The sequence below is a fragment of the Catharus ustulatus genome, chromosome 8 (assembly GCF_009819885.2).
Source record: "Catharus ustulatus isolate bCatUst1 chromosome 8, bCatUst1.pri.v2, whole genome shotgun sequence".
NCBI classification, from domain to species: Eukaryota; Metazoa; Chordata; class Aves; order Passeriformes; family Turdidae; genus Catharus; species Catharus ustulatus.
The window spans coordinates 34,758,856-34,774,764 of record NC_046228.1 but is presented as its reverse complement, the minus strand read 5'-3'; the positions used below and the strand labels follow the sequence as shown (position 1 = coordinate 34,774,764).

At 43.5% G+C, this 15,909-nt stretch overlaps 1 protein-coding gene across 2 annotated transcripts; it reads left to right on the top strand.

Annotated features, from left to right (window-relative positions):
• Nucleotides 1–125: 125 nt before the first annotated feature.
• Nucleotides 126–13,652, top strand: LOC116999312 (kinesin family binding protein). 2 transcript variants are annotated; one of them, XM_033065868.2, is made up of 8 exons: nt 126–505; nt 3,218–3,316; nt 7,169–7,248; nt 7,359–7,542; nt 7,897–7,926; nt 8,633–8,717; nt 11,410–11,522; nt 12,230–13,652. In XM_033065868.2, the coding sequence occupies exons 1-8, from the start codon at nt 152–154 to the stop codon at nt 13,106–13,108; spliced, it is 1,824 nt and encodes a 607-aa protein (XP_032921759.1). In that variant the 5' UTR covers nt 126–151; the 3' UTR covers nt 13,109–13,652. The 2 variants fall into 2 exon arrangements, with proteins under 2 accessions (XP_032921759.1, XP_032921760.1); XM_033065869.2 differs by lacking the exon at nt 7,897–7,926.
• Nucleotides 13,653–15,909: the final 2,257 nt, after the last annotated feature.

The window sequence follows — 15,909 nt, the reverse complement described above, 5'->3', positions numbered from 1 at the left end:
GGTTCGAGAATAAAAGTTTTTCGGAAAAACTGGCCGTCAATCCCCCGAGCACAGCTCTGCGGCCTCCTGTGGGGCGCGGCCTGGGGGGCGGGGGCGGGGGCGGGGCCGGGCGCGCGTCGGGCGGCGCGGGGCGGGGCGGGCGCCCGGGAAGATGGCGATGGCGGCGGCGGCGGGCGGAGGGTGGCCCGCGGTGTGCGAGAAGTTCCGCGCCGCCCGCACGCTCTCGGCCGTGGAGTCCCTCAAGGACCCCGAGACGGAGCCGTACCGCTCCAAGTACAGCGCCCGGGCGCTGCTGCAGGAGGTGAAGCAACTGCTGAGCGCCGCCGAGGAGGGCGGCGAGGCGGTGCTGGCCGTGCGGCGGGCCGTGCTGGAGTACGAGCTGGGCGTCAACCACACCGACACCGAGGAGCTGTCGGCCGGAGAGGAGCACCTGCAGCGCTGCACACAGCTCCTGGAGCCGCACCGCCTCTCCCCGGACTGCGTGTCCCTCTACATCCAGGCCCAGGTGGGCTGGGGAGGCCGCAGGGGTGTCCGTGGGGCGGAGCGGGGCCTGGTGTGCGGGCTGTGCCGGGTGCTCTCTGCAGTGGGCTCCCAAGAGATCCAGGGCGCTCTCCCGTCCTGAACGGTGCTGCTCCTTTAGCCGTAATAAACACAGCAGCCCTGGCGTTCCGGTCTTGCCGGGAGGAATCATTCACAGGCGGTGGCTGTTGGAGGGGGCTTTTCTGTTTCGAGCCTCTTGCTGATGCCTCTGGGCATGCAGGGCGTCTGAAATGTGTTCTCGTTGAATCTGGGTGTTGGCAGAGCAGCCTGCTCTTGATGCCTTGGGTTTTAGCTTTTGTATTTTTCAGAATCTCTGCTACTTAGTGTGTAACTCTGAAACTTCATCTTAGGTGTTAGTAAGTTCTCTTCTCAGGATAGTTAGACAAAACAATCCCTTTCTAACTAGACAATCAAGGACATCCCGTACCAAAAAGCAGAAACAATGGTGAGGGAGGGAAAGGGAGCGAGCCAGGGGGCTGAGACTTCATAGCCTGGGGCTGTGGTTGGATGATTGACCCCAATATGGAGATGAACCAAAACTTACAGAAGTGTATAGAGTCGTGACCGGGATCCAGCTTGGATTTGATTTGGGTGCAGCCCTGGCCAAGCTCTTGCACTGGCCGAAGTGTATCCTTTCAATTCCTATTTTATTCCTTTTGCTCTGTCTAGTCTCTGTTCCAGGTCAGCCTTTCCAGGCAACACTCTTCTGGATAGATTGAGACAAAACTTGTAAGAGCTGTGCAAGAATAAATTAGAAAAAGACCTCACTACGTCCAGAATTTATTTGTGATTCCCTAGTTCAAAGTGATGTTGGGAGATGCTTTTATTGATGCATTATCTGAAACGATAAATTGTTTGTTTTTCAGCATTGCCTGTTACATTTTAAGCTATTGCATTTTGTCCCAAATGGGTAAATACAGTTTTGTTGGTGCTTGAAGTAATAATATTTTCCCTTTATTCTGAAGAAGGGAATACTGTTACCAAAATCAGTGCTTGCTACGTGCAGATTGACAGAAGGGCCTTTACTTGATCACTCTGTCATGGTAGCTGGTGTACAGTTAGGTATCTGACTCCAGACTGTACATGAAATAGAGCAGTTATTTAGATATCTCTGTCAAAAATGGTTGCCCTAATTAGAGGAGGCTCCATAGCGCTTCCTCATCAAACTGTCAAGGAATTGTGGGCTGACATGGAAAGGTGCAAGTGAAAGGATGACTTGTCTTACACTGGTTGAATTAGCTGAGTTGTCTGGAACAGTGAGGTTACATCTGCTCCTTGTCCTTCAGCGTGGGGGTTTGGATACACTGCTACAAATCTGTTACCCTTTGTAAGGTAAGGAGATTGCTCCAGCTGAAATAAGATAACATCTTCCCACAAGTTCCTGGGGAGGTGTGGCTCTTGTGGCTCAGAGATTCTGAATTGGTGTGCTGGAAAGCAGCTCTTCTGTTCATTAGCCCAAAGTCTGTGTGGACTTCGCTGTTTTGGGCCTTCAGGAAGCAGCAGGATGAGGTTTGTTATGCATGTGTAGTCTGTGGTCCCACAGGGATGGGTCTGCTGTTACCTGGCACTGTCCTAAGGTGTGGAGCTGAGCACAGTGATGGGAAATGAAATTTCAGCCCTCGGTCCCAAGGGCTGGCACAGGCTTGAGTCCTTAATTTAAACCATTTCTGATTTAAAAGCAAAGATTGTCGTCAGTGGTAGTACTTCTCCACCTGCTGGGATGTCTGGAGTGTGTTGCCACGGCACTGACTATTATTTTGTAGGAAGAAGCATTCCTTTTTCCTGCTGGGCCTCTTTCTTTAGCCCCACTTCTGATTTCTGAGGTTTTTGCATAAGATTGTGTTTCCCAGTCTCTGTCTAATGGAATCTGGTGTGTTCCACTGCTTGGCCTTCGGTGAAGTGTTTCAGTTCATAAACAACATGTGATGTGCTTTCTTATAAAAATAGTAGAATGGAGTCGAAAGGGACACAGGGCTGATGTGCAGCTACACATTCTGATTATTTTGAAGGTTTTTGGTGTATTTTTAACGCTCTTGAGTTTTGTAATAATATTGTCTAGGGTTTAAGTGAGCACATCAGACATAGATTGTTATGAGCACCTTCATCTTATTAATAAAATTAGAAGCACTTTTTGTCCAAGTTGGGTTCACAGGTGCAGTAAGTTGCTATGTATGTTGCTTTAAGTTAAATTTGAAGGCAGTAATCTATAACTTTTGGATCTCAGAGGTGCTTTTCATCTCTTCCCATTGTCAAAAATATACAAGCATTCATTCCTAGCATATTTTTTTCCTGTTAATTTTTTCCTATGGAGTCATGTTAACAAATTTCTGATTTCTTGTCTCTTTTTATGATATTTATAGGTGATGTAAAAGCTGCATGAATTGGATGCAGAACATACTCTGTGGAAAAAGCTGATTATTTGAACGCACTAGTCATTATCTAGCAGAGTAAACAGAGGAGGACTGTGAGGTGCATTTTTTATGTGAAATTTGCTGTGTGAAAACCCCCTCCCTTTTGAGCAACTCACAGTGAAATGTGTGGGGACGATTTCTGCTTTTTGAAATCCATTGTATTAGAACACACACATATGTAAGGATGAAGACTGATCAATTGTTTGGAAAAAAAAAAAGTGATGTAAATGGAATGTGACTATTTCTTCTTTTTCTTTTACCTTTAGAACAACCTGGGGATCCTGTGGTCTCAAAGGGATAGAATTGAAACTGCACAAACTTACTTGGAATCTGCAGAAGCCTTGTATAATCAATACATGAAAGAGGTACTGTGTTAATATCATGGTAGGTCTTATTTTCCCATGCCACTTTGCAGGTTAAGTAGTCTTTGAAGTAAACATGCAATGGAATTTTGAGTTCCTGTACTTTACACTGGCTGCTGTGATATTTTTGGCAAGTGATAGGAGTTGTACTGCAGGATAAGACAAGGCAAATTAGAGCATTACTTGCTAATTTCAAAACAGAAAATAATTTTACTCAAAAATAACAGTCCCTTTTGAAAGGCCTGTAATAATCCAAAGTTGAAGCCTGGTAGAATTTGGGCTTTAATGAGGACTATTATTAAATCTTATCTTGGAAATGCAATTAAAATGTCCATTGCTTTCAGTGGGAAAAGGAAACAAAATTAATATTTACATGGTTTGCTCTGGCTGTGCAGTGTTTTGCAGGGGCAAGTAGTTCAGTTCCATATCCAAGAGACAATCTCACAGGCAGCTAACCCTCTCATGCATATTAAACAACCTTTTGAGCTGTGGATTCTGCTGTGTATCCTACAAAGACTCCCTTGTGCTATTTTTAAACTCTTTGCAAAAGCTGTTCCTACACTGACTTGCCTCGGGGACAGTTAGTTAAAAACATTTGTGGCCTTCAAGAAGCAGTAGCTGTGTCTCAGGACAGCTGAATAGGTTGGACAGACCTTAGTTTCATTAAATTATAGATTTAGTTCAGATTTTGCCATGAAATTGGTTTAGAGGACCCATGATACTTGTGGAGATATTTAGAATGGTCTGGTCTTTACTGGTTGGTTACTGCCCTCTTTCCACGTTTGCAGCCATGCTGGCCTGCAGTGATAGGAGAGGTAATGAATCCAGAAGAAAGCCCCACTTGTGCTGAAAAGCTGCTCACCTTATTTCCTGCCCTCTGGATCAGTTGGGCTAACCACAGATACTGCATCTCTCTACAGACTCTCTAATTAATTCCTGATGTTCAACTTTGATATTTATACCCAACCCCAGCTATCACGTGACTTCCAAAAGCTTCTGGCACTTGCTCCAGTGATTATGAAATTAAACCGGTGCTATGGTATAGTGGATTAAAGTGCTGCCAGGTACTTCACTTTTGCACTGTAGACTTTTCTGAAACTTTAAATTTTTGTTAGTAGTGGCTACTGAAGATTTCTTCTGGGGCTTTGCTGCCTGACTAGGGTTATATGTATGTGATGATTGCTTGCCACACTTTTTCCCTCAACATTATTTGCCACTTACAGTTCAAGGCATTATGTAGTCAAACATAACTATGCTTTAAGTCTTTCTTTTCGAAGAAATTACAGATTTATACAATGATGTTAACTTTTGTCTTTCACAATTATAAATATGTAAATAATAGTTTTCTTAACATTCCCCATTTTTAGGCTGTCAGGGAGTCTTTGGTAAACTGCTGGTGATGGAGACATTTTCCTGTGCTGGTGGATTTAGTTGACTGGGCCTAATTAACTTAGAAATTGGGTAGGGTGGTTTTCCCCTCTAAAGCAAAACCAAGGCAAGGAGCTTGGGCTAATGAAATCCACCTAGAAAGGAGAGTTGGAGAGTGCTTTCTGAGGATAAGCAAAGGCATAAGGCTTGATCTGTAGATACAGGAAGGAGGCAAGAGTTTTGCTTACTGTGTCATTTCAGTTCTTTCCTTTGCAGGAATAGCTCTAGTCTTGCCAGAATATACAGTAAATTCATGAATACAAGCCGCACTGAGTATAAGCCGCATCTCTGGGTGTTGGCAAATATTTAGTTCTTTGTCCATAAATAAGCCGCACCTGAATATAAGCCGCTCTGTCGTTCGCAGCGAGGACCCACGTGCAACAAAGTTGCCAAATACTAACAGAACCACGGCATGGCGGGGGGTTTACTGGCTCAACTAAGGCTGTGCAGGCTCGGCCCGCTAGGAGCTGCTGACGGGGCCAGGTGGTCCAGCTCGGTGGTGCCGCTCAGGGCTGGCCGCCGCCTCTGGGTTCGCTCGCCCCGGCCCCGCTCACGCCGCGGCGCCGGCCGGGCACAGAGAGCGTGCCCCGCTCACGCCGCGGCAGCGGAGGGCGGGGGCAGAGCCCTCCCCCCCTCCTCCCCGAGCCGCGGCAATGGCGGCGCGGGCCCCCCCCCCCCCCCCAAGCCGCGGCAATGGCGGCATGGGGGCCCCCGCCGGCTCCCCGGGCCGCGGCAATGGCAGCATGGGGTCCCCCCGTCTCTCCCCCCGGCTGCGGCAGAGGAGGGAAGAAGAGAGCTCTCCCGCCTCTCTCCCCGCCCCCTGTGCTGCCTGCAGGGAGCCAGGGCAACAGAGTAACAATTTGTAACAATCGCAAAATGCCGGCTTTTACTGGCAGGTGCTTGGTTCGGCGCCCTGGCTGGCACGTCTGGGGTTGTAAATCTCAGAAAATTATTCACATATTAGCCGCCCCCGACTATTAGCCGTACTTCCGGGTTTCCACCAAAATTTTTGTCAAATTGCTGCGGCTTGTATTCGTGAAATTACTGTACTCCAAATCTTGTTAGAACCTTTATATCTAAAGGAAACAAGAGGAAGAGTTGTATAAATACACCTCTTAAAAACTAATGAGGTGTAAACAAAAACCTACAGATTAAAAGATCATATACAAAAATTTACATGCCTCTGAAAGGGTAAACATGCTTTAGTTTATTTGTCATTAGCTGTTTCAGGTGCATTTATTCATTTTTTTAAGATGGGTAAAACACTTCTATTAAAAGCAAGTAAACAAGTCCATTCAGGGATTTTTAATGAAAAGCACTACAAACATAGCATATATTCTTCCCTGTAAAGTGAGTGTATTCTCTGCCCTTATTCCTGTTCCTGCCGAAGTCTGTATTAACTTATGAAAAATATTTATTGAAACTGATTTTTATTTGTTACCTTACTTTCTCTTGGGCTAAAAAAGAAGTGGGGTTACGAAAGGGCTAGACAAGCTGCATACCCTCCAGGATGCACTGTGTAATGGGAGAAAAGCTCTCTTTGGAAGATGGTTTCATTTGAAGTGTTTTAGAATTGGCACCTGAAGTGACTCACAATTGCAAAGGAAATGGGATAAGCACAGGCTAATAAAGCTGTGCCATAAGCAATGTTAATCTGTCAGGGTTGTCTGAGAGCTGTCTGGTTTTATATTGATAATTGTCTTAAGGCAGATTTGGATACAGCAATGCCAAAAAGTGTACAGTTGTCTGTGTAAGGATTCTGACACAACTTGTGGTTTAAAGAACAAAAATGTGCTTCCAATGATGGGAACTACCATGTTTAATAACTTGAATGTAGGTTATGCCTGATAGGAAGGTTTAGCAGCTTCATCCTCCAAAGACTTTGTGTATTGTCTCATTTGTCTGTCTGAGTAAATGATCTTGCCAGCTCATGGATACTGGGAGTCCCTTCACAGCAGCTCTGCTGAGCACTCTGCACTTCATGTTGTCTGCAGTACTTCCTGCAGGATGTTTTCTTGCTGCTGATGTGTGCAGCTGGGCAAACGAATATTTCACACTTGAAGGCGTGCTTGGTATTAAATTGATGCCTCAAACCCCAGTGTGTTATTGTACAAAATAAAGATGCCCAGTAGAGTCCTGTAGAATCCAGGCTGAGTGTCTGTGGTGCAGGCAGCATGCATTGCTTTAAAGTACATAATCAGAAGTCTCCTGCAAGCTGTGAATCTTGTCATTCCGTGTGGAATTGACTTTTGTCCTCTAAATCGCTTGATTGTTGAATTGCTCCAGGGAAGTGGCACTGAGGTGGGATACACGAAGCTTTGTTGAATTTGGGATTGGCAAATGGTAAACGATGTGCAGCCAGGAGAGGGAGCACTGTGCCATAGAGGAAGAAATGTCGTTTGCTGAATGTATCATGTACCCTTGCAGGATGGAAATCCTCCCCTGGATCCCAGTGAACATTTCATGGCAGAAGAAGAAAAACTCACAGACCAAGAAAGATCCAAAAGGTGGGTTGTTGAGCAGCATACTTACATTATCATTACTTTAAAAAAAAAAGATGAGGGTGTGTTTAGGGAGGGAAAAAAAAAATCTAAAGGGACTGTTGTTTTTTTTCCAGATTTGAAAAAGCCTACACACATACTCTATATTACCTGGCACAAGTGTACCAGCACCTGGACATGATTGAGAAGGCTGCTCAGTATTGCCACACTACTCTGAAACGACAGCTCGAGTACTGTGGCTACTACCCAGTGGAATGGGCACGCAATGCTGCCACTTTGTCACAGTACTATCTCTCCAAGGTAACATACCCAGTGCTTTTCTGCTGTACTTATACCTTTAATGTAACTGCCAACTAAAGCAGTTGTTTGAACAGCTCTTTGAGACAGGGCTCCAAGATGAATTGAAAATGTGCACCTATAAAACCACAAGTTGTCTTCTGACAAAAAGCATCTGTCAGTTTTTTTCTGAAGAGGACATGATGGCTTTCCTGTGGTTGTGATAGCAGTGGGGAAGATAAGCAGGGGTGTAATTTGAGAAAAGCTCTATGGTTAATGAAATATTAGAAATGATGTGATGTCATGTTCCTAAGTAAACTTTGGGGTTATAATATTTTAATTTAAAATTCTTTCTTCTATTGTTCTCTTACACTAAAGTTTGAAAACAAAAAGCATCTGAGGGCCAAGGTATGGCTTATTGTTTACTATAAATTATTGTCCTTTGTACCTTAGCATGGGCTCAAGAGTTGTTGAACATTTAATGTCGAACATTAAAGTGAATATGTGAGTTGGTAGCTGTTTGCCACGTGCTGATTCTAGACAATCTACTGTTAGCAAGTGCTTCAGCTTTATTTAGGAATTCCTACATTCCAGGCTATTTACGTGCTCTTTTCTGATGCTTAGAAAGATTCTTGCCCTACTTAAACCAATTAATGCTAATTTCAATAGTAACTCCTAATTTCCATATCTTTTCAATGCATTGATAGCACTAATTATTTAACAGTGCACTGACTCAGGGTGTTGACTTATTTGTCTGGCTTGTTCCCACCAACACCCCATGACAGTGTTTGCCACAAGGCATCACTTCCTTCACCTCAGAGCAGCAGAGCAGTCAGAATGTTCAGTGTGCATAGCCAATATTAAAGACAAGGCTTGGTGTTGTGGCTGTAGTACAGAAAAAAACCAGTTAGAAAATATTGTATTCAATAATAGGTGTGGAAAAATTGTGTTTTCCTCCAGTGCCTGGGGAATATGCTCTAGAGCCTGTCAGTTCTGTCATTTCCCTTGTGGTCATGTCTGCTCACTCTCTGAGGTGAGGGGTTTGGCCAAGTGACAGCAGTGCTTGAGCTGCTCACACCAGTGCTAAATGCTGCTCTGTTTCTGCTTCTCTCAGGAATGCTTTATGGAGGCTCGACACTGTCTAGCAGCAGCTAGTGTCATCTTCAGCCAAGCTGGACAGGTGCCCTCTGCTGAAGATGGTAAGTTTATAAAAAAGTTTCGAATAAAATTATTGTCAATTAAGCATCATTGTGTGTTGATGTTTAAAACTGAAGTTTAAGATGTGCAAAACTTAACCTGGTCTTAATTTTCTAAAATATTTTTCAATAAATTTGAATGTTTCTGAAAAGCAACTGCTGTTACAGCTCAAGATTGGCTATGTGTAGACTCTGTAAGAAAAAGTCAAGTGCTTGTTTCTGGTGTTCCAGAAAGCATACCAGAATAAAAGTGAAATTTAAAAAAATATACACTTCAACAGTGGCAATGTCTCTGTTCATCCATTTGGCTTTGTACAAGTGCTAAAAATGCAGTTTGCCTTGGTGTTCAGAGGGCAGTCATTCAGTGAGCCAAATCAGATGCTTCCTGGGAATAGCTTTAAAAGAGGAAGCAAAACTGCAGCTTTTAAAACCCCAAATCCAGAAAGTACTTGTATTGTCTTTGTTGCTGGATGCTGCAGCCTCATCGGTCACTGTTTTTGGAGTTGTAGCTGCCCTCCTTGTTGTTTGGGCATTGATGCAAAGGAACAGCTTGGCAGTCCAGTGTGAGTACCAATAGAAGGAACTTTTAGAGAGCTAACCCTAGTTTTAAGGACTGTGGTTCCATGAGTGTCAGTGCTCTGTTTCAGGCTTAGTGTTTTGCTTATCTACAGCACACCCTTTTATGTGTGTCTTGGGCAAGTGGAAGCTTCCAGTTGGTAGAGCTTTAATTTGTGCAGAGGGAGCACATGAGTCAATTAAGTTCACTTCTTTACATACGAGTAGTGATAATCCTGTTTGTTTTGGTGAGTAATGCTTATCTTCTACCTTCCCTTCCTTTTCATGGTACAGAGAGCTGGGCTGTGGACTTGCTGAAGGTTCTAACTTAGAGAAAAACCAGTACATAGACAGCATTGGCCATTCTCAAGCACATTCATTTTATCATGTTATTTGGAATATAAACTAATACAGACATAATCAATAAATGTGCCTTTTCTTAGATTAGCAACAATTCTTAATTCTTTAATAAGAAAATTATTTGCTCTAATGAAAGCTAATGAGTGCAGTGGGTCTGAGTCTGAAGCTGGCTTTTTATTTGGTGAACAGAAGTGCTGCTGTCCTTTAGGAATGTCCTCTCATTGTTCAGCCAACTCACTGCCTTCTGCATAGAGACTGGGAAATGAGTTTTTGTTGAAATCTATTTGGTTTATGAAAATGTTATGCTGAGACATCAGCAATGCTGCTATTCATGGTAGTGGGGAGACTTTGGGGAGAAAAATACAGAAGTTGTAGGGCTAATACATTTTATGTTTGTACCAGGTAGCTTAACTGAAGGCAGTTTCCCCTGTTTTGTTCCCTTTTTTGGTAGCAAGTCTGGAGCCCATTGCAATACAAATGCCCATGGCCTCCTCAGAAACAATTACAGTAATTTCATGACCATAAGGCGCACCCCCCCGGGAGTTGGCAAATTTCGCAACTTTGTAGATCATATAAGGCGCACCAGACTATAAGGCGCACTTTTTTTCTTTTGCCCAGGATCATGGAGTTTACTGGCATGTGCTCAAATTGGAAACATTTTAACAGATTGGTGTAACCTTTAAACGCAGCCCCAAGTGCCCTCCCTGTGGGCGGGGCCCGGCACTCCCGCCCGCCCCCGGCTGGCGAGGCAGAGCTCGCGGCTACCACTGTTCAGGGCGGCCACAGCTCACACCTCAGGGTTGCTGCAGTTCAGGGCGGCTCGGGAACATCCGCGGCTCGGGGCGGCGCAGCGCTGCCCACCCCCTCTGTCCCTGTGTGGCTGCCGCTGGCCGGGGGCTGGGCAGTCTCTCTCAGCCTGTGCAGCCGCTGGGGGCTGGGCGCTGGCCGTTCCTGCTCCCCGCTCGTGGCTGGACTCACGTCTCGCACTTTTTTTTTTGCAGCGAGGAGCTGAGCTGCATGCAACAAAGTAATGAATTACTGGCAGAGGCTCGCCCTTTTTTTTTTTTTTGCAGCGAGGAGCTGAGCCGCGTGTAACAAAGTAACGAAGCACTGGCAGTTTGCAGACATTTTTCACAGAGTGGTGCAGCCTTTAAACGCAACCCCAGGTGCCCTCCCGTGTCACAGCCGGGGCCAGGGGCAGCTCCCTCCCTCCCCCTGCGGCTCCTGCCGGCTGTGGCCGCCTGCTCCCACCCCCTTCGCAACTCAGCGCTCCCGCGGCACCGCCCCCCCATTGCGGCTCGCACTTCCGGGTTTGCGAATTTTGCAACTTTTTACATAAGATAAGGCGCACCGGACTATAAGGCGCACTTCCGGGTTCAGGGGAAAATTTTAGTCAAAAGGGTGCACCTTATAGTCGTGAAATTACTGTAGTGGGCAGACAGCCGAATCTCTGAAAATTTATTATCCTGATTTCTTTCTCTTACTACAAAGAGACCTGGAAACCTTTTCCGGTAAAACACCTTGAAGATGAAAGGTCTTTTTAAAGACACATTATGATCTGTTTATTTTCTGAATTCATACATGGCAAATCCATGTTAGTCTATATGGGTTTCTACCAGAAATGAGTTTACAGAATTATTACGTAAACTAACATGGATAATGTGTTTCTGTCAGCCATGAGGAAAATTAAATACAAGTATATTCTCTGCATGTAACATTTGAGGGTCTTGCTGGAGTGCTGGACTTCTGTTAACATTTTTATATGTTTATGTCCATTCAGGAGATGAAACAGAGCCAGACCAACAGGACCTTCCCGAGAGGAAAGCTGAAATTGCAAGGTGTTGGATCAAGTATTGCCTGAATCTTCTGCAAAGTGCTCGGAAATTGCTTGAGGTAACAGAAAATCTGTTCTGTGCCTGTCACTGTGTAACAGCAAACTAAGTCTGCTTTGGTGTTTTCAAGAGGAATCAATTTGCAGTTGACAACAAGGAATAAGCAATTTCCCAGTGAACAAAACAAGTGCTTGCAGTGTAGCAAGTGTTTCATGGTATGCTTTGACTTAAATGCTGCACTTAAGAGTAAGTGCAGATAGGGGATCAGCTCTGTAGAGTGATCAGTGCATTGCTTTTACAGCAACTGCACAAATTTTCCTCCTCTCTGCTGCATTTTCTTGCAGCTTCATTTGACAGATTCTTTCTTATTTAACTGCTGGTAAGAACATTGTCTTAATATGCAACAGTTCTCTGTGCTGATGTTCTCATTCATTCAAGCATTTGATTAATTCAGATTTGATTCAGTTCACTTAATTCAGTTAAATATTTCTTCAGATGTCTAAACCAGCATTTGCTGAAATGCTTTGTGAAGCAGAGCCTTTGGGCTTAACATTTATTCCTTTGGCTATTTTGTCACGCAGGGTAGGGAGACTTAATTTTATGTCTTTTCAGAATTGATAATGTAATTTACATGATTCTTTTGTCTTATATAGGTCTTCGTATATCAATGATTTCTCTTTTGTCTTGTTGCTCACTAATTTATACTTCGAAGGAAGTCTCTCTTTGTAAGCCAGATTTGTTTTTAATTGGCATGCTTTCTCATTTCAGGATAACATAGGAGAGCTGGATCCAGACAGGCAATTGGAACTTAAAGCCCAAAGGAAAAAGGAAGAGGATGAAAAAGAGAAGGGCAGGAAAAAAGCTGTTCTTTTTGGGACAAGTGATATATGTGACTCTGTCTTAGCCATGGAGGAGAAAGTGAGCAGCGTATATCCTTTAGATTTTCAAGAAGCCAGAGAAATCTTCCTGGTTGGTCAGAACTATGTTCAGGAAGCAAAAGAGTTCTTTCAGGTTGATGGTTATGTTACTGACCATATTGAAATTGTTCAGGATCACAGTGCTTTGTTTAAGGTGCTTGCTTTTTTTGAAGAAGACTATGAGAGGCGCTGCAAAATGCACAAGCGTAGGATAGACATGCTGGAGCCAATCTATACAGACCTGAACCCCCAGTACTACCTGCTGATCCGTAGGCAGCTTCAGTGTGAGCTAGCTGACACCTATTATGAGATGATGGATTTAAAGGTAGCTATTGGGAACAGGTTAGAGAAGCTAGACTCGCACACGGTTAAAAAAATTAATTCTCTGGCTCAGTTCGCAATCAAATATTACGAACTCTTCTTGGATTCTTTGAGGAACCCTGACAAGGTGTTTCCTGAAAAACTCGAGGAAGATGTTCTTCGCCCTGCAATGGTGGCTAAATTTCATATTGCACGACTCTATGGTAAGCTTATTACTTCAGATAGCAAAAAGCAACTGGAAAATATGCAGACATCATTGGAATATTACACATTTCTGGTAGACTATTGTGAGAAGTATCCAGATGCTGTCCCTGCCATTGAAACTGAACTAGAACTCAGTAAGGAGATGGTAAATCTTCTTCCAGCAAGCATGGAGAGGCTAAGAGCAAAGATGTCTTCACTTGCATAAATACTTCAGGAGGCTCTATGAGAACAGTTACCTGTCCAAGCCAGTGCTGTGGCACAGCTTCTATACTGATTGATAGTAAGGTGTCTGCAGGGACATCCACCTAGAGCCTGCACTAGTGTAACCTTGTGAAAAACTCCGAGCTCTCCTGGTCCATAGCTCACCCACACTAATGGTATAAACGCTAAATGTAAAGTATAAGTCCAGCTAATGCTTTGTACTGTGTGTCCTATATGTAAATACAAACCTTTTCTCCCTCACAGCTTTTTCTTTGGTGTATGATTCAGTTTTTCAGTGTAGTGCTGTATGAAAATAGTTTATTTTAAGAGAATCTTCTCTGAGAAAATTTTTGTAATAAACCTGAGGCACGTTCTTCCAACTAGAATGCATTTTATCTCTTCTAATGTTTCTCCCCAGAAAACTTTATCAATGTGAAGGGAACTTGTTTTCAGTATTTATTTTGTATGTTGCTTGTTGTTCTTTTCCCTTGTTAATCAAAACCCAGTTGATAGAGGCTCAATAAATGGACTAGCTTGGCTAAATGTTTCTTCAGAGTCCTTGGAATTCTGTTTCCTGTGTTTTACTAAGATGCAATACACGTTTTAATTTTGGTCAAAATAAATAGTTGTGAAAGTGTTTCCATATGAGTGTCTTTAGTGAAAACACCTGAGCAGTTGTAGTGCCAGAAACCAGAGCAAGAAAGCAGCAAACTTTTTGTGGTGGGAGGAGATAGCTTGGTCTTTATATAGACTGCAGAGTATTCCCAGGTTACAGGTCCCGCGCTCTAGCGCTCCAGACATTTGCCTCATACTGCTTGATGCCATGGAAGAGAAGCTGCAATTGAGACCTCTCTGGAGTTGAGATGAAATACAGGCAGAGCACATGGTCCAGTTGCATGGTAAGAGATGATGGCCATGGGGCAAGTGAAGGGACAATGTGACTTTGAGCAGCAGTGCACTGCCAGTCTTATCACTGACGTGGTGACAGGGTGGGAGGGTGTTCACAACGCTAGAGGGCATTGAAGGAGACTAGTCAAAACAACTGGATTCTTCTGGAAATTGAGGGGGAGGAAACGTCATGTTTGCTTAAACGGTGTGAGGGGAAAGCACGTACATCTGAAATGTGTGGTAAAAATCTCTTCTGCAGAGGATTCTGTGAGCTAGGCTGCTAACCACAAACAAATAGGCCAACAAATGCATGCTAGAAATGAGCAGCAGCAAAACTCAAAACTAGACCAGCTCTTTGTGTGCCTGTAGCATCAGGGAGAGAGTGAGTGCACGTGCTTGTGTGTGTTGTTTTACTAAATAATTGTCTAGTCAGCCTCCAGGAGTTTCCTTTCTGCAATCAGATCTTTGATTCAGATTTTCCTGTGGCCTGAAAGTAAGACAGCCCTAGTTTCTTAGTGAAGCATTTCTCAGTAGGCTGTACTGCACATTGTTTTTGTCTGATTTCAGTTGAAGCTAGTGTGCACTTTCACCAGAACTGAAAGGTGAACTTTGTTTTTTACCAGCTTTTAGTTTCATATTCAAGTAGAAGGCAGCAATACGTGTTTGGAGTAGTTCTTTGGTGTTTTTTCCTTCTATACTTTTGCCTTTGAGCAAATTTTGTAGGGCATGGATTGCCTGCCTCATCATTAGTTTTCTTGTAATTTGGAGGATAGTTTGTGGGCTATCCACTTAGCACAAAATTTTTTCCCCTTCAAATACTGGTCTGAATTAAGTGTGAAAAGTTACCTGCTGCTAACTGCAAATCTCATTGAAGTGCAGGGTGATGTATCCCTTTTAATAATTTTATGTATCCATTTTAAGCATCATCAGGTGTGCAGAGAAACACCCTGAATCCACAGAAACCACAGAGAGAGCTCAGCAGACAGGTAGGAGTAGGTCCATAGTTAAGAAGGCCTGATATAAGAAGGATCAGAATTTTTTCAGTAAATTAGTGTGATTGGCACTGTGGCTTGGAGAGCTCTCTCCTCTGAAGATAACCAGAACACTTTGGCTTTCCAGCCTTTTAAAAAATATATTCATATAAATGCATATGGAGTTAGAGAAACCAATTATGCCAGTTCATCTCCTAGACTAAATGTTCAAGGCTTCTGCCAGCTAATTATATTTTATTACTGGAGACTGCATCATGCCAGATGCTCAGCAGAAAGTACTATGCTGTGCTTCTTTTAAGGTATGTCTTTTTAAGGAAACCCTTTGAATAATTCTTGTTTGTTCAATGATTTGAGAGAATGAACTTATGTAAGATTGTGTATTTAGTTTAAAAAAAAAGGGGGCGGGGGGAGCTTGCTGGATTAGGCAGCAAAGCTCCCTTCAGGAATGTTGAGTTTTAACTGTAAAGTATGTGTGAGGTCAGCCATTTATCTCAAAGATTAATTGAAGATTAAGTTCCTGTGAACTCTGTTTAACCTGCATTTCTGTTCCTTTCAGTACAGCAAAAAAGTCTCACAACTGAAACTTCCTTTTGGTTTTTCTACTAGCTCTTTCTTCTTAGCCAGCATAAAGCAGAGAGATTTACAAGAAGTCTAATTTTGTACAGAATTCCTGTCAAGAATGAGATCAGAGCTATAACCTCAGTGTACTTCTTCAAACAGTGTGCAACGCTCAGGAGAAGTGATTTGGTTTGATTAAAACCAGTTTTGGTTTAACTGAAGTGCTTATTTCTTATGCTGGCTGGAGATATGGTGGGTATTATGAAATGGAGTGATGGGCATGGTTGTGCTGTGCTTCAGTATTTTGTGAGAGAAAGAAACTTTCCCTACAAGGCTGTCAGAGCAGGCTCTTTGCTTTTTGTTTCTC